At 57.4% G+C, this 21,966-nt stretch overlaps 3 protein-coding genes across 4 annotated transcripts in view; 1 reads left to right on the forward strand and 2 right to left on the reverse strand.

The window, feature by feature from the left end:
* The window catches only part of LOC308635597 (CMRF35-like molecule 6), a 36,429-nt gene extending 30,352 nt beyond the window's left edge, over window positions 1–6,077 (forward strand). The window contains exons 4-5 of one of the 2 annotated variants that reach the window (XM_081270059.1): window positions 51–210; window positions 1,685–1,913. In XM_081270059.1, coding sequence (XP_081126185.1) covers window positions 51–210; window positions 1,685–1,826 — 302 coding nt within the window. In that variant the 3' untranslated portion in view covers window positions 1,827–1,913. Of the gene's footprint in view, window positions 1–50; window positions 211–1,684; window positions 1,914–3,115 lie in introns of those variants that run through there. The other variant, XM_081270060.1, reaches the window with a different exon arrangement.
* The window catches only part of LOC308635603 (CMRF-35-like molecule 4), a 69,713-nt gene that overhangs the window by 43,044 nt on the left and 4,703 nt on the right, over window positions 1–21,966 (reverse strand). Inside the window, exon 3 of the mRNA XM_081270069.1 lies at window positions 21,512–21,675. Within this exon, the coding sequence (XP_081126195.1) occupies window positions 21,512–21,675 (164 nt within the window). The remainder of the gene's footprint in view (window positions 1–21,511; window positions 21,676–21,966) is intronic.
* The window catches only part of LOC308635595 (polymeric immunoglobulin receptor-like), a 191,313-nt gene continuing 181,597 nt past the window's right edge, over window positions 12,251–21,966 (reverse strand). The window contains exons 7-10 of the mRNA XM_081270056.1: window positions 18,515–18,609; window positions 15,974–16,011; window positions 15,509–15,616; window positions 12,251–14,123 (exon numbers count right to left, since the gene is read on the reverse strand). Of these exons, the coding sequence (XP_081126182.1) occupies window positions 13,974–14,123; window positions 15,509–15,616; window positions 15,974–16,011; window positions 18,515–18,609 (391 nt within the window). The 3' untranslated portion in view covers window positions 12,251–13,973. The remainder of the gene's footprint in view (window positions 14,124–15,508; window positions 15,617–15,973; window positions 16,012–18,514; window positions 18,610–21,966) is intronic.

The raw sequence follows: 21,966 nt of genomic DNA on the forward strand, positions 1-21,966 counted from the left end.
TCCCCCAGTGGTGGGCGGGTTGCAGGACAGACCTCTGGGTGTCATTGTAGATTGGACACCAGCAACCTCAGGGACACTTACAAGTGTCACGACAGCGAAGACCGTGACAACCACAAGCAGAGCCCAAGCTGCACTGGCCACCAGCCTGGCCACAGACAGTGCCACCCCTGGTCCCCGGAGCCAGGACCTCGACCACGGCCAGGGCCCAGGGTGAGTGTCCTTGTCCCTGACTGGGGTCTTCTCCACGGGGGGCTGTGTGGTCACTCGGGGGAGGGAGTCACACCCCTGCTGGCCCAGCCTGCTGACCCTTGGCCCAGGCCCAGGTTGGAAGCTGCCGTCTGTGTAACCTGGCTTGGGTCGCTGAGGCCACCACACTGGACCTGCCCCAGGCTTCAAGAGAGGCTCAGACCAAGGAGGGGCTGGCAGAGGGGAGGCAAGTGTCCACCCATGAGGGCTGGGGCTGTCCTGCCGGGTGCCCAGAGCCCCACACGCTGTCCTCCTTGACTCCTCACATGACCCAACCTGCTCCCATGCTCACCTCACAGACTGCAAGGAGAGGTTGTGTCACTGTCACATGGGCACAGGTGTGGGGCTGGGCTGGGCCTGCGTGACCCCAGAGTCGGGGGCTCTCCCCTCTAATTGGAGTGGGTCTCTATCTGGGGGCGTCAACCTCACAGAGAACCTGAGCACATCTTGACTCCTCAGAGAAATGCAAGCAGCACAGGCCATCTCTGGGGTCATGGGCTCCCCACCTGACCTCACCCGGGGGACAGTTGGCTCCTGGTGCTGACCACTGCAGTCCATGCAGACCCACAGGTTAAGGGCTCTGACCCCAGGACCCCACACAAAGACACAGCTGCTCTTTGGGGCAGCCCAGGTCCCAGCACTTCTGACAACTGGCTGCAAACGTGGGGCTCCCGTGGCCCCTGGGGTCCGTGATTCACAGACTCAGAGTCTGCACAAAATACCTAAGATTACGGCCATTCCCTTGCTAGAAAGACATGGGGGAGGAGTCGTGCTCTTGGTGATTCCAGGATTCAGAACAGGTGTCTGTGCGCACAGGCCTTTGTGGAAGCAGGTTTCTGGTGTGTGTGTGTGTGTGTGTGTGTGTGTGTGTGTGTGTGCATGCAGACACCTGTGTGTGCACACACAGCGCACCTATGTTGTTCCAGCGTCTCCCTGGGCCCCACTCTAAAGTCCAGGTCTGGAACCTGCCAGGAGTGGGGTGGGACTGGCTGTTGGGTCCCTGGCTTTTTGTTGACTTCCTGTCCAGGTGAGGGTCATGTCCTCTCCAGAGGAGACCCGTGTCTCACCTGGGCCTGTCTCCACCCTCCCTCTGGGACGGGACCCTCACAGCATTTGCTTTTCCTATAGAAGGGCACCTTCACTTGGGTCACCTGCCCCCTCTCCGCTGTGGATGGTCTCTGGGACACTAGCTCCTCCATCATGGTCCTGGGGTCCTTCTAAAAAGGACCCCATACCACTGTGCAGGCTTCCTGACTCCTAAGGGGACTCTGCTCCTAGTGGACCTGGTGGTCCTGGGTCACAGCATCCCTTGTGGACGCCACAGACCATCTCTGCTGTCATTTGAAGTCACTCTGGCTGTGTCCCTGCCCAGAGCCCTGTGTCTCCGGTTTCCCTGCGTCAGTCTCTACACAGTAGGCCTCACTGTAATTGTCCCCAGGAGGGAGGGGAGCAGGAGGAGAGGTGTGGTGCATGGACGGGCCTGCTGCAGAGTCCTCCAGGAGCCCCCGCCTCTCCTCTGGAACCCAGTCCTCCCAGCGGAAGTGCTCCTGCCTCAGTGCACCTGGAGATGGGCGGGGTGAAGCCCTGCTCAGGCCCAGCTGTGGCCAGGAGACTGCTGGATGCAGGACGTCTGTCCAGCAGGCTCAGAGTGACCTGGCCTGTGTGAGTCAGAACAAACCAGGGGCAGAGTGTGCTGACCTGTGCCTCCCCCTCAGCCCTGACCACAGCCTCCAGCCCTGAGAGCCCCACAAGCACCCAGAGGGCTCCCACGTCCCTGCCAACACACACCTGGCCCCTCACGAGCAGAGAGGACACCCCCAGTGCCCACCCACAGCCTGGGTAAGGCCTGGACTCAGGGCTCTTCCGATGGGGGTGAGCGCTGTTGAGGGGCCTGTGGGGGGGCACTTGGGTCTCCTCCTCTGGGTCCCGCCTGCATTCGCCAATCCCACCCTTCACCACGAGGCTCCTCCTAAGTGCTCGGTGCTCTTCTTGGCACTGGGACACAGTGGCCACCACCCTGACAGTCGTGCGTGGCCTGCACTGTCCTGTGGGGGTTCAGGAGTGCACAGGTCAGCACAGTCGGTCTACACACAGCAAGGGGGGCTGGGCAGACTGGTCCTGGGTGGGGGTGAGTGTGGAGGGGTGGGGGATGGGCCACGGGACCATCAGGGGAGGCCTTGAGAGGGCCATGTGAGTGGAGCCTGCAGGGCTGGGGACAGGCACCTGGGATCTGGAGAGGGCGGCCCAGGCAGAGGGAAGAGAGAGCACAAGTGTCCTGCCCAGGGCCCCAGGACCTGCTGGGCAGGGAGCAGGTGCTTGGTGGCCCGGCACTCTCTCCCTCTGCCTCCGTCCCCGCGCCTGGTCACAATGTCAGCCTGTTTTCCTGACTGGGTCCTCTGAGGCAGGTGGGGCTGAGCTGGGGCTGGGTCATTCCGTCAGCAGCCAGGAGTCCACAGCTCGTGCGGCCTGTACGAGGATGGCCAGGGCCACTTGTGGGTGAACACACAGTCCCCTCTCCCTGGAAGGTGGAAACGCCGACACATGGCAGGTGGCACACCCCCACACCCAGGGGTAACCCCCAGATGTGGCAGGGGAGGTAGAAATCCCTCCCTGGACCCGGGTCCCTGCTGGACGCCTGAGCTCCCCCCACATCTTTCCTGTGGCCATGCCCTTCCTACATGCTGAGTCCAGGGCCCTTCTTGGCTGTCATGTGGGGACTGAGATGTTTTATGTGGGACTGCCTTGGTCAGGTTGGTCTTCATGGGGACCCCAGGGGACACAGGACCTGGGTGTAAGGGACAGAGGCAAAGTGCAGGACACTGGGGCCTCCCCGTGAGGAGACAGCTCACGGTTCCCATGTCCCCCGCAGGCCCCTGGTCATCAATGTGCATCTCCTGCTCCTGGTCTTGGAGGTGCTCCTGCTCCTGAGCATGCTCAGTGCTGTCCTCTGGGTGAACAGGCCTCAGAGGAGCTCCAGGTCCAGGTGAAGGCACATGACTGTGAGGACCAGTGACCTCTGCTGTCCTGAGGCCACCTCCAGGGACACCCCCTGCTGGAGGAGGGGACATCCTGACTTGTCTGCATTTCTATTGACCACTCTGAGGCCTTTGTGACCTCCTAGAAGCCTTTCCTTGGCTCATCACACACACACACACACACACACACACACACACAGGCGTGTCTAGTGCGTGCACTTCCAGCCAAGTCCACTCAGCCCGTGTGCCCAGCCTGTCACGGGCACCGCTGACATGATGCAGCCCTTCTGGTCTCTGTGCCTCCTTCCTTCCCTCCTGGGGGCCCTAACAGGGCTGCATGCTCCTCCTCCACCTGCTTGAAGGTCTGCACTTCCATGCGTATGGTCCCCAGGGCGCGAGGTTTAGCTTTGCTCATTGTTGAACTTTACATAAACAGGATTTTATGTTCATGTTGGTCTTTCCTCCTCCCTGGTGTCGGTAATGGGACACAGGCCACGTGCATCTTGGTGTCCATCTCTGAGCTACACCCCAGCCCTGATGCGCCCTTGAGTCCCGAGTCCTGTGATGGCCCCTGGACATTCGACATGGGGACTCATCCACATGGAGGTGTTGCTGCCTGGATGTGCCGGGCTCTTGTTTCTTCTTTCTCTTCTGGTCCTTTTCTCTCTTCCTCCTGTCCGTTGTCCTCTGATGCGTCTCCTTCCGTTCTCTCTCCCCTCCCCCCTCTCCTCTCCTCTCATCTCCTCTCCTCCTGTCCTCTTTGGTCCCCTCTTGCTTTCTCTCTCCCCCTCCTTTTCCTCCTCTCCCCCGTCTTCCTCTTCTCCTTTTTATTTTTTATTTATTGATTTTTGCCTCTATCACTCACAAAGCTGCCCCCAACATCCCTGTCCCTGTCCCCTGGCCCATGTTCCACATGTCTCTGGAGCCTGGCTCTAGGCCTTACTGCCCCTGTGACTCTACTCTACCAGGCCCTTCCCATCCATTTCCAGGTCACTGTACCCACCCCTCCCCCAGCAGCCCACCCCTCCCTGAACCTGCCAGACTCCCCATGCCTCCCTGTTAGTGGGTGGGAAGTGGCATCTGGCTGTGTCCATCTGTCACTCCTGCCCATCTGTGTGACTTAGATTTCATCTTTTGTCAACTTCTATTTTCTGTTGTGGGGCTGTGTTTTCATATTGATTTTAGATTTGTAGAAATTGTTTACAAGTCCTTGGTTAGTTACATGTGTCCTAAATATCTTTCCCCAGTTTGTTGACTTTGTGGTATCTTTTGAGAGAACAGACATTTTTTTAGAACTAGAGATTGAACCCAGGGCCTCTCACAAACTAGGCAAGTGCTCTACCACTGGGCTATGCCCCCATCTTCCTTTTAAAATTTTATTTTGAGACAGGGTGTCACTAATTTACCCAGACTGGCCTCAAACTCATGATCCTCCTGCTTCAGCCTGCCAAGTGGCTGGCATTACATTTGTGCACTATCATGCCTGGCTTCCAGTTTTAAATGTTAAAGTAGTGAATTCTTTTATTTTTCATTTATGTTTTATACTTTTTGTTCTTGCTAACAAATTGTTGATACCCTAAAAATAAAAATTCCTCTATGTTCTTCTAAAAATTTAAAAAATCTCCCTTCACAGGAATGTCCTTACTGAATGTCCTTAGTTCCACAACTAAACACTCAGGGTCACTCCAGTTGAACTGGGCTCAGGAAATGATCACACACACAGAGAGCGATACCTTTCTGGGGGGCGGGGTCCTGTGAGGGCTCCTCTGAACTCAGGAGTCCATGGAGAGAGAGAGAGGGCACAGGGCTGACCCTTTTATTGAGGAGAAGCCATTCCAATGAGGCAAGGGGTCAGGTGTCAGGGGCTGAGTCTAGCTTCCTGATGTCTGCTGTCAGCAGTTGACTGACATCTAGGAAGGCCACACCCAAGGGCAGAGCAAGAGAAGGGGACACACAAAGGGCATCTCCATGGAACATTCCATCCCAAACAGGGCAAAGGGGTAGGATTACAAAGGAGCAGGTGAGTGTAGCTCAACCCCATGGGTGACACTCCTACATCAGAAGACATCCCTCAACTTCCTGAACCAGGACAACGTCCAGGTCACTATGAAATGTAGTGAGCAGTCAGAGCCTCTCACTTCAGGATGGAAGGTGTGGGTCATTCAGAGTGGCTCCCCACAGCTTACCCACTTCTAATGGTTATGGCTGAGATGGTGAACCATTTTCCTTTCTTCCACTTCCTGTCCTGCAATGCCCCTCTTAGTCTATACTGACTTCTGAATATGCCTGAAGCTTTTTCTGATTGCTCTCTCTACTCTGTTTAATTTGTCTAGTTGCATATCTTTGAACTAATAAAGCATAGTTTTAATTACTACAGCTTTATTTTTAAAGTCTTGAGATCTGCTAGTACATGTCACTGTAGGTTTTCTTTGATATTGGAAGGTTGTTGCAAACACTGTGTTGCAAACACTGCCCACTGGCTAATTTTGAATTAGCCAATCAAGTTTATAAAAAGAAAAAACCAAACTTTTGGGACTTTCAATGTGATAATTTCCCTCTCCACAAACATGGTATTACTCCAATTATTGTTAACCTTCTAAAATGTTTTTGATAATATAGTATTTTATTCTTGAAACTTGTTCATGTGTCTGTTAAATTTAATTCTGTAACCTATGTTTTTACTTTTATTTTAAGTGGTGTCTTTCAATTGCATTTGCAAATTATTTATTGCAGGTGTGTAGAGAAGTAGTTGATTTTTGAATGCTGATTTCATATCCATGTATACAGCAAGCCTGACAATCCTGAGTAATTCCTTTCATTTTTGTTTGTAGACAATCAATTATCTATCATGATTTAGAGTTTCCTTTCCAAGGCTTATGTGGTTTGTTTCTTTTTCTTATTGTGTCATGCAAGTTGCTCAAAATAGTGGATGATAGTAGCTATTCCCACCTTCTCATTTTCTTCTTGATTTTAAATGGAAGACTTTTAATGATTTGCCGTTTGTTGTCATTGGTTGCTTATAGACACCCTTCACCTAGTCTACCATGGAAAGTAATGATAGATGATGCTTTTAGTGCATCTATTTACATGACAATGTGGCTTTTCTCCTGTATTTTATTAATGTGACTAATTGTATTAATTGCTGATTCTCAAAGAAGCTTGCTCCAGTTTCCCAGAGAGACGAAGGCGGTGGGGCAATGACCTGTCCTGAACCCTGCTGTGATGGCCTGGGCAAGGCCATGTCTGCTTTTCAGGTGGCCCCAGTGCTCCCAGCTTAGGGATGAGCCCTTTTCCTTCTCTCAGTCCTGAGCCACCACAACCACAGGACAACCCAGGACAGACCCTCCCTCCTTAGCTGGCCCTGGAGATCTGGGGGAAAAAGAAAACACAACACTCATCCCAGTCCCAAAACTGTTCTTCTTCAAGAGTTTTAGCTGTGGGTTCTAAATAAAGATCCTAATTAATGTCAGTTAGAGGTTAGAACTTGTCTTCCTACTAAAGTGGCACCCCCTTTCTCCACAGAGAAGCCCTCTTCACCATGGCTGATTTTAGGACTGCCAGCAAAAGAGTCTGCTGTAGATAAATTTCCTATTTTCATATCACCCTGTTTTACTTGGCCACTGGCCGAGAAGATACCAGCACTCCAGGTGCTGGACACCCCTTACTAGTTTTTCACAAACGTATCCAATATAGTACTTTGTAGAAATGTGAAAACAAGGCTTCTGGCCTTGAGCTGAGCTTCACAGAGATGTCTACATGTTTAAGATAAGTTACAAATGGGCTCCATGGTAACAGCTGGCAGGGGGAGGAAAGGAAGGGGAAGAAGAAGCTCCCCCCTTCTCAGGTGTTGTACTTGAAGAGTTCACTTGCCCAGAACAGTGAGAGAAAAAGCTGCTTTTAAATGAACTTTTGCAGATTGTGCACTTCTGAGCCCCTCCCCTTACATGCTGGGTATAACATTCTGAAACTCCCTGAACTCGGGTTCAGGGGATTAATTGATCAGAGCAAAACTGTGCCCTCTGAACCTAGCTGCAGCCAAATAAAACTGTTCCTACTATCTTCGGTGCCTTGCCTGGTTTGTCCCTACAACATTACTAGTGAGGAAGACTTGCCCACCAGCCTCCTCCTGGCCTCCTGTCCTGGGCTTCTTTTATCTCACTCTTCATCTAGTGGCTGAAGTTTTGCACAAGTCCTAACAGTAGCAGAGGGCTAACCCTAACCTAGCACACTGTCCTTAAAACTTCACATAAGTTTTCTCATTTACTTCTCTTAACCAATTGTGTGAGCCCAATTTATCAATAAAACCCCCTGAGTTTTAAATAAGTTGTCTAGAGTCACGCAGCTTATCCATGGGGCAAGAGCCAGGTCTGTCTGATCGCACAGCCTGCATTTTTATGTAGTTGGCTGCATCTCCAGGCTTGCTGAGCACAGCACCCCCCACCCACCCCCACACCTGAGTTAGGGGTTTCCTGACAGTTGGGGGACTATCCCTGTAGTGCAGATCCTCTTCTGGAGTTGGCACCTGGGGTGTTGTGCCCCTGATCCAAGGTCTGGTAGGCCAGCTGTCCCCCAGCTGTCTGCAGACTCCTCTCCCCTGCCTTCCCCTCCCTGCACAATCCCCTTGCCTCCTCTGTCCTATCTAGGGAGGACACTCTTGACCCAGGATGAAGCTCTGCCAAGAAGGACGCCCCTTTTGCTGAATAATTGAGAGCAGGAAATACCCACTCTATAAAAGGAAGTGATGAGGAGGAAATTCAAAGTCAACCTGGACGTGCAGGAGGGGTGAGCCTGGCTCAGCGGAGAGTGCAGCTGAGGTCTGTGCTGACTGCTGTCCTAGTCGGAGGGCAAGGAGCTGGGAGGGGACCATGTGGCTGCCCGGAGCTCTGCTCCTGCTCAGCCTGGCAGGTGAGTGCAGCTGGGGCCTGGGGCTTGGTGTGGCAGAGCAGAGCAGGGGGCAGAGGGCACTGGAGGAGAGCTGTCCAGCTCAGGAGGGAGAAGTTTGTGAGTTCACCCAGCAGCAGGGCGGTGAGTCCCACACAGAGACAAGCATCAGCCCTGAGCTCAGGAGGGAAGAGGGAAATGGGGTGGCCCTAAAGACCCCACTGCGCTGAGTGGGTGAGACACGGTGCCAGGGCAGGGGCAATAAGGCACTGGCAGAGGTGCGCTCAGAGGACGAGGCCACCCCCCCTCCGGGAGCCAGAGAAAGCGGGTCAGAGGCCACCTCTCCAGGGAGCAGAGGGGGGTGCTCCAGGGCGAGGCGCTGCCTGGGTGAAGGGACGCAGGCTCAGAAAGGAAGGGGACCCCGTGCAGAGCAGCTCTCAGGGTGCAGATGCCAAGGAGGCCGTGCTAGATGTGGGGAGGGAAACGCAGGAGAGAAGATATCAGGGGCTTTGGATGTCAGGCCCAGCAACAGACTTTCTGAAAGAAGACTGCCCAGGAGCCAGCAGGAAGGGGTATCTTCTTGTCCATGGAGACCTTATGGACACCTCCAGGACCTGAGGGACATCTGGAGGTTTGCACAGTGTAGGCAGCGTGTGTGGGTCCATGGTCCCCTCAGGGCCTGGAACCTGACCATACGGCACAGGCTGGTCCATGGGTGCCTGCCTGAAAGAGCACACCAGGGTGTTCAGAGACCAGTCCCCGCCCTGGGACCCGGATTTCGAGTGTGAAGGGAGAGTCTCCGAGTCCTCCCAGGTCTAGATTTGGAGGATTCTGCAATTCAGCCCAGAGAGCAGGGCTGGGCACTCCTGGATTGGTGCTGCTGCTGCTGATCTTCTTATGACGCCAGTGGCCTGGCTGAGGCACAGCTCTCTTCCTCCAGCAGGTCCCCACATGGTGCCCAGTTCAGAGGACAGCACTGGGGATGTCTGCTGGCTCCCAGCCAGATTTGCATTAGAGTTTGGCCATCCCAGCGGCTCCTTCTCTTAATCCCAACCCTGGGCTTTTGCGGAGGCTGAAGAAGGCATGGCAGGGCTGAGCGTGAGCCAGCACGCTGCGCACACACACCCAGGCAGTGGACTAGGGCACACGCAGTCACCCCAGGCACACCTCAGTGTCTCACACTCATTCACAATCACACATACACGCTCTTCCACCCCCACACGCTCTTCCACCCACAGAGGACAGCCATCTAGGCCGTTCACGCAAGAACTCTGTAAACTTTCCTGCAGAATCGACACAGAGGGGCAAGTGGACACCTCACAAGATGAAACACTGAGGTGTGAAAAGCCTTATGCTCCGGTCCCCAGAACTCGGCTCAGAGGTGACTGCCGTCTATCACCTCCACCCTGCCCCCAGCCACCTCTGGATCTCGTGGACAGGCCTGATCCACAGCTGCTCCTGGACAGCGTGGTAACTGGCCTGACCACACTGAGCGCCTGCCCGTGGGCACCGTAATGGAGGCTGGGAGACCTGGACCGCTGTGTCCCTCCTGCTACTGGCTATGGCTGGTGGGAACAGTCTCCGCAGGGCCCCTTTCTACTGATGCCGTGTTTCTTCATTTTTTCATTTTTAGTACTTTTTAGTTGTTGATGGGCCTTTATTTTATTTATTTACATGGGGTGCTGAGAACCGAGCCCAGTGCCTCACTCATGCCAGGCAAGTGCACTACCGCCGAGCCCCCGCCCCAGCCCCGGCCCCTCGTTTTATTTTTTTTAAAAAAGGAAGCATCCCATGTGCCAACCTGACCCTGGATTTTAACTGGCAGCCGTTGCCCTTTCCTGCAGCCCTTCTCCTGTACTGGGCCCCGTGTAAGACCAGCTGCGCTCACTGTCTGAGGAGCCCTTGTGCTGGGACACCAGGGAGGCCCTGGGTCTTCAGGGGGGACTCAGGCCACAGCCTCAGGTTCCGCTCGGATGGCAACTGGCTCCCTGGTGTCTGGGGCTGGACTAGAGGTGGGGTCAGGGTGGGGTGACCCAACTTGGAACCAGGTTTTGAGCACTTGGGTGTTGTCCTCAAGTCGCTTTCCGAGGACAGGGCAGGGCCACGCGCATCTCAGGACTTGGGCCAGGGGCTCACAAATGCTTGGTTTGCATTTCAAAGGCTCATGGGCATCTCCCTGTTTCAGCAGTTTATGGCCATTTCCCTGAGACTCAGGATCCTCTTTGTGTGCCTCCCTGCATTCCTGTCTCCCATGCACACGCGGGAGGGGGGGGGATTGTCCCAGGAGAGCAGGGAGCTCCAGGGCTGATGCCCCCTGGGGCAAGTGCCCCTTGTATCTGGCAGCACAAGTGCCCAGGCTGGTTCCCTGGGCTCCTCCACGCCCTGCCTGGGCTGCGAGGCCACCAGCCCCTTCCCTGCCCCGTCCAGGCCACCTTTCCCCACCAGAGGCTGGAGGTCCCCGCTCCTCGCTGCTCCCTCAAGTCGGCCTGCACCTTCCTTCCTCCCCAACGGAAGCCTTTGAACTCCAGGGCCCACCCTCGGGCTCTCTGCTCTGCTTGCTGCCACCTCTCCTGGTCCCCGCAGCGAGGAGGGCAGGAGGCTGAGTGGGCTGGCTGGGTCAGGAGGGCTGGAAGGACATCAGCCAGTGCCTCAAAACAGTCCCCACTGTCACAAGTCGTTGCTTTGATCTGGGGTCTGTGTGTGTGTGTCCATCCACTGAGCAGTCGTCCCCTCTCTGATGACCCGTGGGGACACCGTGATCATTTAAGTCCCCGAATAGAACTAAGTGCAATACAGGTCCAGGACAGGCAGGAGCTGCAGGGCTGACCATCCAGCACTCCAGCAGACGGAGCCCGTGGCCCAGCCCTCATCCTCCGTTCTCTGTGGGTCTGTCTGTCTGTCTGATCCTGGGCCGGTCCCCCACACCATCTTAATTACTGTGGCTTCATGGTGTGTCTTAACATCGAGCACGACAAGTCCTTGGCTTTACTCCTTTGAAAGGATGGATTAGTATTCATACGCCTTCATCCAGCTGTATGAACTTTAAAGTAAGTTTTAGGTCCACCCCCCACAAAAAAAGTGGCTGGAGTTTTTATTGGGATGGCATTGAATGTACTGATCAATTTGGGAGAATTAACGTCTCTCTGACATGAAGTCATCCAGAGTCAGAGTCTAAAATACCTCTTCGTGTGTGCAGGTTGTCCTCCGGGACTTTATTAGATTTTTATCATCCCACACACTTATCAGGACCTTGAGCCTCTTGTCATAAGTTAGTGAGCTACTTCTACAGGTGGGAGGGTGACGAGCAGGTGGGATTCAGACTAGGATCTGCAGCATCCATCCAAAGACAGTGCAGCCTCTCGGGCCCCTTGGACCTTGTCCTTCAGCTCTACCTGACCATGGCCAATGTGTCTGTGTATTTTGTTGCACATTCAAGCAAAAGAAGGTGACGGAATGTTCCCCAGCATTAACAGGAGGACGTTAAACAATGTCTGAGATGGCTGTGACGTGAGGACCCCTGGGCACAGGAAGCCTGAGGTGGGAAGAGGGGATCCACGTGGCGCGGGGAGCACGTGTGGGCAGGCCACCTCTGTGTGTGCAGCTGTGTCTCTGCAAAGTGACTGAACGCGGTCATAGGCCACACAGCCACCTCCTGGTCCATGCTGGGCCACAGGTCCCACAGTGCTCCTAAAAGACTACGACGGAGCCGGAAAGTCCCCACCCCCTAGAGACAGGGCTGGTGTCCTCTGAAGCTCTCAGCCTCAGGTATTCTGTCATAGCAACAGAAAACAGACTGGGACAATGGCCTCTGGACTCCCTTGTATTAGAGTCTGACTTAAGTGACTTCATGTTGATTCTGACAACATTCACACTCCTCTTTCTCCCTGAAGACTTCCTGTGGCCACACACACACACACACACACACACACACACACACAGCCCCCAGGGACAAGCAGTAATGTGTAGAGATGGCACCACCAGAATTCACAACTGGGCACACATTTCCTGTGGGGCAGGTGCTTCTCCTGGGGAACCTGAACAAACAGCTGCTCCACGTGGTTCTTTGGCTGCTTCGCTCCAGCCCAGAGGACAGAGGAGCGGGCACCTCTGCCCTGTGCGGCCTTCACCCCTGGCCTCTGTGGCTTAAGTTTCATCATCCCCCGCTCGCCTTTCCCTGGGCCTGATGAGTGCTCAGCCAGCATCGTCCCTTCCCGTCCCTGGGAGTGGGGACAGCTGCCTGCAGAGGCCTCCCTCCCCTGCCCAGCCCCCAGCGGGAGGTGAGTGAAGAAGGTCAGGTCCTCATCCTTCCAAGCCTGAGAGTTCACCTGGGGCGGGGGCTGCGTCACACATGTCCCCATGTCCCCAGGGCCCCGCCTACCAGTTGGCATAGAGCAGACTGTCCACAAATGCTCTGGGATGACAGCGTGGCAGCTGCCCTCGGTCTGTCCAGGCCGTGGAGACGGGTGAGGTGGATGAGGAAACAGAGGAGGGGGCATGGGGACCGTGGCCTTAGGGGCTGTGCCTGGCTGTAGGGTGGGGGCCTGGGATTTCCCAGAGATGAGTGCCCCCAGGGAGCAGGGCCTCCCTCCTCCCACTCCCACTTTACAGCCCACGTGGGGTCACCCAGGGGCCCTGAACTTGTACCTGCCCTTCTTGGGGCCCAGTCCCCTGTTAATTTGGCCATGGCTTCCCCACCTGTCCTCAGGGGAACGGGTCCCATCTGCAGAGCCAGCGCCCACGGCTGTGCACCCCACACCTGCTGGCTCAGGCCGAGCCCGGGACAGGGCGAGGGCATCCCATGGCTCTGTGAGCGGCACCACGGGCCCCATGCTGACCCAGCCCCTTCCCCAGCCCAGCAGGACTGGCTGTAGCCACGTGTGCACTGCCTGTGTGTGTGTGTGTGTGTCCCTTCTGCAGCTCAGAGCATTAGTCTAAGAAGGGACAGTGTCTGGGATGGCTCAGGCATACTCATGAGCCACTCAAAATCTAAAGCCGACACCATGGGAGCAGCCCGGGACCCCAGCCCTTGAAGAGTCCTCGGGAAGCAGAAGGCGCATCCGGAAGACAGCTGGCCAAGGTGCCATCTGACGGTCATGTCAGCTCCACGCCAGGGTCACACAGACAGGGGCAAGGAGGGCCCACAGGCTGCGCCCCGCCCAGTTACTTTCCTTACGAATCTCCCCAGCAAGAAGACCCTGCTGTGGTCCCAGCAGTGGACGCCTCGCAGGGTGTCCCAAGCCCTCCGTCCTCAGAGCTCCTTGGTGCCAGCCTGGGCTCAAAGCCAGGAACACCCTTGAGATGGCATTGCAGGCAGGGGACTGGCATCACTTAAGTGACTTTTTTCTTGTCCCTTAAGAAGATTCTTTTTTTTGGGGGGGGGGTCTTTATTTCTGTGCCTTGTGTTGACAGTAAAGAGTCCAGGGAACCTGCCGTCATCAGCTCTTCTCCTCCGGCTGTTCCTTAGGTGTGGGATGGGAAGGGAGGGGACGTTCCGTGGCCTCTCTGGCCCCTGCGCAGGCCCCAGCACTGCCCGCCTTCTCCTGGCTCCTCTGGCCAGCCCACCTCCTGCCCGCCGTCCCAACCTGGCTGTGGAGTCCTGGTTTACAAGGCGGGTGGCAGGCGCCATCCTATGTGAGCCGCGTCACTTCCTGGAGCCACGGGGACCAGGAGCTGCATCCTCCACACACAGGGGAATGGAGCAGAGGAAGAGAGGACAGAGACGGGGGGCTTCGCTCTGGCCCCTGCAGGACCCCATTCCTGTTTGTCCTCCCTGGAGCCAGCTGGGCTGATGGAGTGGGGAGGACAACCCACAGGGAGCTCGCTGCCTGGCGGTCCCCATGGAGGGCAGCGGGCTGCGGGCATGGGGGGGCCCTAGCCCTCCTTATCCCGGGGCTTCCTGATCACGCTGTATTCTGGTACCTCCTCGTGGGGCCTCTGGGAGGGAGGCCCGCTGGCGCTGGAGTCCGGCCTCGGAGAGTCCAACACCACGGAGCTGTAGTGAGGCTCCTCCCGGGGAAAGGCCTGCAGAGAGAGCCCAGCTCAGGAGGCCGGGGGACACCTGAGGGCCCCGGGAGGTCCCCTGGGGAGGCCTCCCGCTGTCCTGGCCTCCTTTTCCCTACAGAGCTGATGGCGGGATCCTGCCCACCCTCCCCTCCACCCCCCTGCTCATGCCAAGCACAAGTCCCTGGACCCCAGAGTCGGGGACCCTCAGTGCTGACCCTGTGCGTCCATTCATTCTACAAAAATGACACTGAGGGCCGGGAGGTGGCTCAGGGGCAGAGCGCTCCCTGGCATGTGTGAGGCACTGGGTTCGAGTCTCAGCCCGGCCTAGAAATAAGTAAACTAAATAAAGGTTCATCGACAACAAAAAAATATAAAAATAAACATAAAAAGACCCCGAGGCCCTGAGAGGGTTGCACACTTGGGGGGCTCCCCTGAGATGGCCTGGCTCCCTTGGATGGGACATCCTGGCCACAGTGCAGGGGGGGTCCCTTTCTGAGGACTCAGGAATCTCACATGCAGAACCCTGGCCCCTGGTGGAGGAGCCTGGCAGGCTCCCCAGATCTACCCCGAGCTTGTTGTGCAGGGCAAGGTCCTGACTTGTCCCCACGCAGCTGGCTGGAGTGAGGCTGTGTCCCCGGCCAGCTGAGACCATTAGTCACCACGTGGGACAAGCGAGGCTGCGGCTACTCTCAGACCCAGCATGTGGCCGCGTGGCATGCGAATGTCAGGTGAGGAGGAGACAGGCCTGATGCAGGTAACTAGGTACTGCCAGCTGCTCAGAGGCCCCAGCCACGCCCCCATGACAGCTGACAAAGGGCAGGGCGGGCACGACTGGGGGCAGGAGGGGACAGCAGAGCAGCCCCATTCCCCTGCAGGTGACAGGTCCCAGGCTGGGCACAGAGCTGGGCCCCTTTCCCAGAGCAGACCAGCGACGGTGCCACCCACTGAGGCCTGGGCTGGGCTCCGAGGCCTCCCCAGGCAGCCCCTGGCTGATGCTCAGATCTCCCCCGAGTCTCTGCCTGAAGTCCCCCACCAGCGGGTGGGTCACACCCTGGGGAGGCCACCCATTCCGTTTATCCCACTCCGTTGGTGACAGTGCCTAAGGGTTGTTGAGGTCCTGGACAAAGTGGATCCAAGAGATGACCAGGACCAACCCAGGGAGAGGTCATGAGCTTGGTCACTGGCTGTGTGGTATGCAGTAGGAGCTTAATAAACGCTGCACCTTATTGACTGTTGCGGCCATTGTCACTGCCACCGTCATGGGCCGTCATCATAGCCCTTCCACACCCCACCCAGCCACTCTGACACCAGCCTCCTCTAAGGGCAAATTCCGCACCTGCCCCTCCCCAGCCTCCTTCCCTCTGTGCCCAGGGTGCCCTGCCAGGGGCCAGGACCTGGCTTACCAACATGCTGTACTCCACCTCCGCCTGCCTCGGGGGCACTGGCTCTTCCTGCAGGGACCATGTCTGCAGCGTCAGATTCGCGTAGTAGGGCTCACTCTGCCCGGCAGCCTGCGGGGGCCAGGAGGAGGTGTCCAGGGGCCTCCCCACCCCGCCCCTGTTCCTGCTTTGCTGCAGATGCCTTTTCTGCCCAAGTTCCAGGTGGGGGCCCCAAACTTCCCTGGGTCTGCTCGCTCCTGCACCCTCCCCTCGGGGCAGTGAGCGCCCCCGTGGGGAACGTTCCTCCCCCTTCCACTCGGGGACAGGCCCAAACTGGGGACGACACTGATGACCAGATCTCAGGAGTCACTCTTCCCTCTCTGGACCCATCCATCTGTGGCCCAGGGACCATCCAGCTGCAGCCCCAACGTTCTCCACGCTGCCCCTGCCCGGCCACCCAGATGCACCTCCTGGGATGGCCTTCCTTACCTGCCTGAGGTTCTGGGACAGTTCTGAGCGCTCACCAGCTGAGACAGGGAGAGAGAGCAGGGGGGACCCATGTGAGCCGGGCTGGGGACCCTGGAGAAGCCCTGGGCTCCTCTCCCCTCAGACCTGAAGATGGCGGGAAGCAGCGTGGCTGGAGGAATAAGTGGGTGCCCAGTGCATGCAGGGAGGAGGAGTGACCAGCACCAAGTGGGCAGGGGATACGGCCCAGCTGGAGGAGAGGTGCAGGGCTAGTTCCCAAGAGCAGCTCACCAGGCATCACGGGGAAGACACAGGCAGGAGAGGCAGGGTGTGCACCAGGGACCTGCCCAGACAGCGCCAGACCCTGAGAGGTCGCTGGGGCAAGGCTCCAACCCCAGGCCTGGGCCCTCCCTGAGGCTGGGGAGGCCTGGCAGCCTGCAGGGGCAGCTGAGGCCGGTCCCACCCTGGCTCTGGCTCCTGCCACATTGCTGTAGGGTCCTGCCTTTGAGTGCAGCCACATACACCCTGACTTCTCAATCCCAGCCTGGGGGCTGGCCGGCAGTAGGTGACACAGGGGTCTAGTCCACAGCCAGGCCACCAGAGCCACTGCCTGCATGCTGCAGAGACACGGCAGGGAGCACCGGGTCACAGGGCAGCAGCCAGACCTTGGGAGACACAAGTCCACAAGACGCTAGCATGCACCAAGTCCTCAGCGGAACTGAGAGCAGCAACTGGGCGCTTGGGGACATGAACACAGTCTATTCTGAATACCGTGGGCGGGCTCCACACCACACCTGGGACAGGAGCTCTGGGGAAGGAGGAAAAGAAGGGGGAGGGGAAGATTCAGCTCAATGCCAGGGAGGAAGGTGTGCAGGGAGCCTGCAGTCCAGGGACTGCACTGGTCACAAGAATGTCCCCAGGGCCCGCACAGGCCTGGCACACTGCAGGTGCTCGGGATGGCTCCGTGTGAATGAGTGGGTGACAAGAGGAAGCTGGTGAGGAGCTGGGGTGGGTGACCCGGAGGTGTGCCGTGCGGGCGGCAGAGGGGCCAGCGGGACTCGGCCCAGGCAGCGCCAGGAGGGGGGGCTGGGCACTTGCAAAGCCAGGGAGGGAGGAGGGTGGGGGGGCTGAACAGAGCCTTTCCCCTGCGCCTGAGGATGCGGTCAACAAATACAAGACGCCCATTCCCTGTGAACAGTGCAGCCGCGGCTTCCAGAATGTTTAACAGCGGGGAAGCGGTACAGTCTGTTAGGTGCAGAAAATCCTAGGTCTTAGGGGGAATTCTTGCTATGAATCAGATTCTCTAAGAAACCATCTCTGCATCTGCAGCCCAGAAAACAGGCGGGGCCTGCCCTGAGTGTAGTGGCTGGACTTCTCTGGGCGGAGGGTTTTCTGCAGGGAATTCACCCACTTCTTTGTGCTTCTGTTCATTGTCCACGTCCCACAGTCATCGTGTGACCCTCTTTTAAAAAAGGAGGAAGCTGCTTGAGGAGCCGGAGCCTTTCTAGGTGAAAGGGCACCAGGGAGCCTGCTGGGTCCCCGGGGACTGAGCCACCAGATGGGAACCCCCACGTGGCAGGCAGTGACCTCCCGGGGTGCAGCCTGGGAGGGACCAGAAAACCGACCAGTGAAGCAGAGGGAAACAGGAAGTGATTCTCTCTCCATGCTCTGCCCAGGTGCTGAGGCTGACCTCTTCCCACGGGCCGGGCTCACGCTACCCCCAGGCAGAAGCTGGCTCCCCGAGGGGGCTGGTGACCCCGCCAGGAACAAGAAGGCCATCTGTGGGTTCTTCTGTCCCTGACTATTTAATCTGCTCCGCTGGTGTTTATTGACACCTCCTTCCTGAGTGCCAGACTCAGGGTCCCCCACGTCCCCCCTGTCAGTCTGAGCTCAGAGGAGGACGAGACCAGGATGGCGGGAGGGTCCTGGGGTCCCCGTCGTGACTCCAGATATTAACACACGAATCCAACAGTGTGTCCTGGGAGTCATGCCCCCTGGCCTGGGCGTGCGTCCTGGCTGGGGGGACGCAGGCAGGGACAGGGGGACGTCAGTCTACTTCTAGCCCAGATGCAGGGGAATGCCCAGGAGGGGCCCAGGGCCTCTTAGGAGGCCGAGGAAAGGGCCGGGCAAAGGGCATCTAAGTGCAGTCTTTGGAGTCCAGAAGGAAGGAGCCCTGTGGGGGCGGGCGAGGCCCTCAGTGAGCCTTGAGCCACCCCAGGAGGAGGGACGAGGCTGGTTACAAGAGGGACCTTGGAGTGTGAGGAGTGGGGAGAGGCTGGGGGGGCGGGGGGTAGGGCCGAATGTGGAGGCCCTGACTGTCCCGGGGCTGGATTGGGGACGAGTCATACAAAGGGTTTAAACAAGGAAGGCAGGGTCCCAGGGGACACCCCAGGCCCCGGCACAGGAAGGACCCCTCCCACAGCCTGCAACCCCACTCCCAGGGGCATGTCCTCTGGGGCCTGGCCCCGTGTGCAGTTGACCTCCATTCTGAGGAGCCAGAGCAGTGCTGCAGGTGAGGCTGTCAGGGCCTCCCCCTAGGGCCACCGAGGAGCTTGGGTCACTCACCTTTGACCCGTTTCTGCAGCCTCCTCCAGACCAGCAGCAAGGAGCCCACCAGGAGGAGCAGCAGGAGGGACAGCAGGAGGAGCCACACAGGGAGCCTGCAGAGGGCGGGTGAGGGCCACGTGGGGGACTGTGCGCTAGGCAGGAGCTCTGTCACCGTGCAGGGAGTGACCTCAGGGCACTCCACCACTGAGCCACATTCCCTGGTGGTTATTTAGAGACAGGGTCTCCCTGAGCTGCTCAGTGCCTCACAGTTGCTGAGGCTGGCTTTGAACTTGTGATCCTCCTGCCTCAGCCTCCTGAGTCTCTGGGATTACAGGCGGGGGCCACTGCGCCCACCCAAGTCAGTTTTTTAAAAGAAGGTAGAGAAGCCAGGCAAGGTCGGGAGGCTGAGGCAGGAGGATCCCTAGTTCAAAGCCAGCCTTAGAAAGGTGAGGTGCTGAGCTACTCAGTGAGACCCTGTCTCTAAATAAAATACAAAATAGGGCTGGGGAGGTGGCTCAGTGGTCGAGCGCCCCTGAGTTCTGAGTTCAATCCCTGGGACCAAGAAAAAAGGAAAAGAAAAGGAGACCACAGTGGGACCCAGAGGGGCACACCTACCATTCCAGCAGGTCAGGAGGCTACATCAGGAGGCTCCCAAGGGTGAGGCCAGCCTCAGCAACTTAGAAAGGCCGTGTCTCAAAATTTAAAAAAGGCTGGGGATGTATCACAGAAGAAAAGTGCCTCTGGGTTCAACTCCCACTAACAAAAGTAAATATGTAAAAAGAAAAGGTAGCTAATGTCCCTATCTACACCCCCCATGTCCCCCAGTCCTGGCACTTGTGCACATGGTGTGCCTAAGAACTCTCCAGGGACCCAGAGACTCTCTGTTCACAGACAAGCCTGCAAGAATGTGCAGGGCTGGGGAGACAGGGGACAGGGCACAGTGGGGGACACTTCCAGCCACACACCAGGTCTGGTGCCACCCCCAACATCCAAAAGAAGCCAAGCTGGGGGCCAGGTTGGTAGCTCAGTGCTAGAGCCCTGGCCTGGCACACAGGAGGCCCTGGGTTCCATCCTCAGCACCACATTAATAATAAATAAATAAGTAAATGAAAAAATAAAATAAAGTTATTGTGAAAAAAAAGAACAAAGGTGTGTGTGTGTGTGTGTGTGTGTGTGTGTGTGTGTCCATTCCTTTTTCACAAAAAGCAGGCAAAGTATGAACACCATTCTGGTTTTACTTAACAATGCCTCTTAGCAACCTTCCCAGTCAGTGCATAAAGAAATCCGAATCCTTCACTCTTTGCACAGCTGCATAATATTCCATCCCATGGTAGACCACGTGTCCTTTAGCCGTCCCCTCTTCATGGCATCCCCCCATTTTCCTGTGTGACCACTAACATGGCTGTAATAAGTCACCCAGTAGCTCCATCATCCCACACTAGGATACAGAGCAGCAGATTTACGTCCAGATTTACTCAGATAGAAGCTTCAAACCCGTATGTGCTCGGGCCGTTCTTCCATATCTTGCACTCATAATCTTCATGTGCAAGTGTGTGCACACACATGTGCATGTGGGGTCTGGGGGGGATGGGTAGAACCCAGGGCCTCCCTGCATGCTAGCCAAACACTCTGCCTAGTATCTTTCTTAAAGATGCCCCCATCCCCAAGACACACACACACACACACACACACACACACACACACACACACACTGTACAAGCTTCAGACCCTGGTGACACAGCTGAGCTCCTTGCCCCTGGGCCTCTACAGGATAAACTTCTAGAAACGGCATGTGGAGGCCTGAGTTTTGAGGTCAGGATTCTGCCTGGCCTCTGCCTCAGCCTCTGCTCTGCCTCTGCCTCTGCCTCTGCCTCTGCCCCAGCCTCTGGGTCTGGGGAGGGAGGTTGTCACCCTGGGAATTTCCCAAGCGACAGGAGCAGCTCTGCTGTCTGTGGCCCACACCTGACTCTGCTAAGAGGTGAGGAGACAGGAGGGGGCTGCCCACCCCAAAGACCATGCTGTTGCAGATGCTGCGGGGACCCTGGCCTCCAGGGAGGGAGGGGCTGGAGCCCGAGTGTCCTGAAACCCCAGAGAACACCTGGACATGGGAGACGGGAGGAGCTCTGGGGACAGACACAGGGAGGTCCCTGATCCCACCCTGAGAGGGCCTGGAACTCTGTTTGGGACCCTCCAGACCTCACCCGTGTCCCCTCATTTGGGGGATCCTGATCTACATCCTTCATGATGAAGCCGTAATCTTAGGTATTTTGTGCAGACTCTGAGTCTGTGAATCACGGACCCCAGGGGCCACGGGAGCCCCACGTTTGCAGCCAGTTGTCAGAAGTGCTGGGACCTGGGCTGCCCCAAAGAGCAGCTGTGTCTTGTGTGGGGTCCTGGGGTCAGAGCCCTTAACCCGTGGGTCTGGACGGACTGCAGTGGTCAGCACCAGGAGCCAACTGCCCCCGGGTGAGGTCAGGTGGGGAGCCCATGACCCCAGGGATGGCCTGTGCTGCTTGCATTTCTCTGAGGAGTCCCAGATGTGCTCAGGTTCTCTATGAGGTTGACGGCCCCCAGATAGAGACCCACTCAGATTAGAGGGGAGAGCCCAGACTCTGGGGTCACGCAGGCCCAGCCCAGCCCCACACCTGTGCCCATGTGACAGTGACACAACCTCTCCTTGCAGTCTGTGAGGTGAGCATGGGAGCAGGTTGGGTCATGTGAGGAGCCAAGGAGGACAGCGTGTGGGGCTCTGGGCACCCGTCAGGACAGCCCCAGCCCTCATGGGTGGACACTTGCCTCCCCTCTGCCAGCCCCTCCTTGGTCTGAGCCTCTCTTGAACCTGGGGCAGGTCCAGTGTGGTGGCCTCAGTGACCCAAGCCAGGTTACACAGACGGCAGCTTCCAACCTGGGCCTGGGCCAAGGGTCAGCAGGCTGGGCCAGCAGGGGTGTGACTCCCTCCCCCGAGTGACCACACAGCCCCCCCGTGGAGAAGACCCCAGTCAGGGACAAGGACACTTACCCTGGGCCCTGGCCGTGGTCGAGGTCCTGGCTCCGGGGACCAGGGGTGGCACTCTCTGAGGCCAGGCTGGTGGACAGTGCAGCTTGGGCTCTGCTTGTGGTTGTCAAGGTCTTCGCTGTTGTGACACTTGTAAGTGTCCCTGAGGTTGCTGGTGTCGAATCTACAATGACACCCAGAGGTCTGTCCTGCAACCCGCCCACCACTGGGGGATGCCTTGGGCCTGATTTCATACCAAATGCTCACTGAGGAAGGGGGCAAGCTGTGGCCCAGGGCCAAAGTCTCCCAGGACCCTGGGGACATTTCTGTACAGGACACAGGTACCAACCCCAGCAGGACTGATTCTGTCCCACTGTGAGGGCCATGGCCTCCTGAGACCCCACACCCACCCCGGTCACCTCCCCACGCCTGGTCTCAACCCCCTCACATCATAGCCACAGGCTGCAGGAATATC

This window comes from Spermophilus citellus (assembly GCF_964194105.1).
Source record: "Spermophilus citellus genome assembly, chromosome: 17".
In the NCBI taxonomy this organism is placed as follows: domain Eukaryota; kingdom Metazoa; phylum Chordata; class Mammalia; order Rodentia; family Sciuridae; genus Spermophilus; species Spermophilus citellus.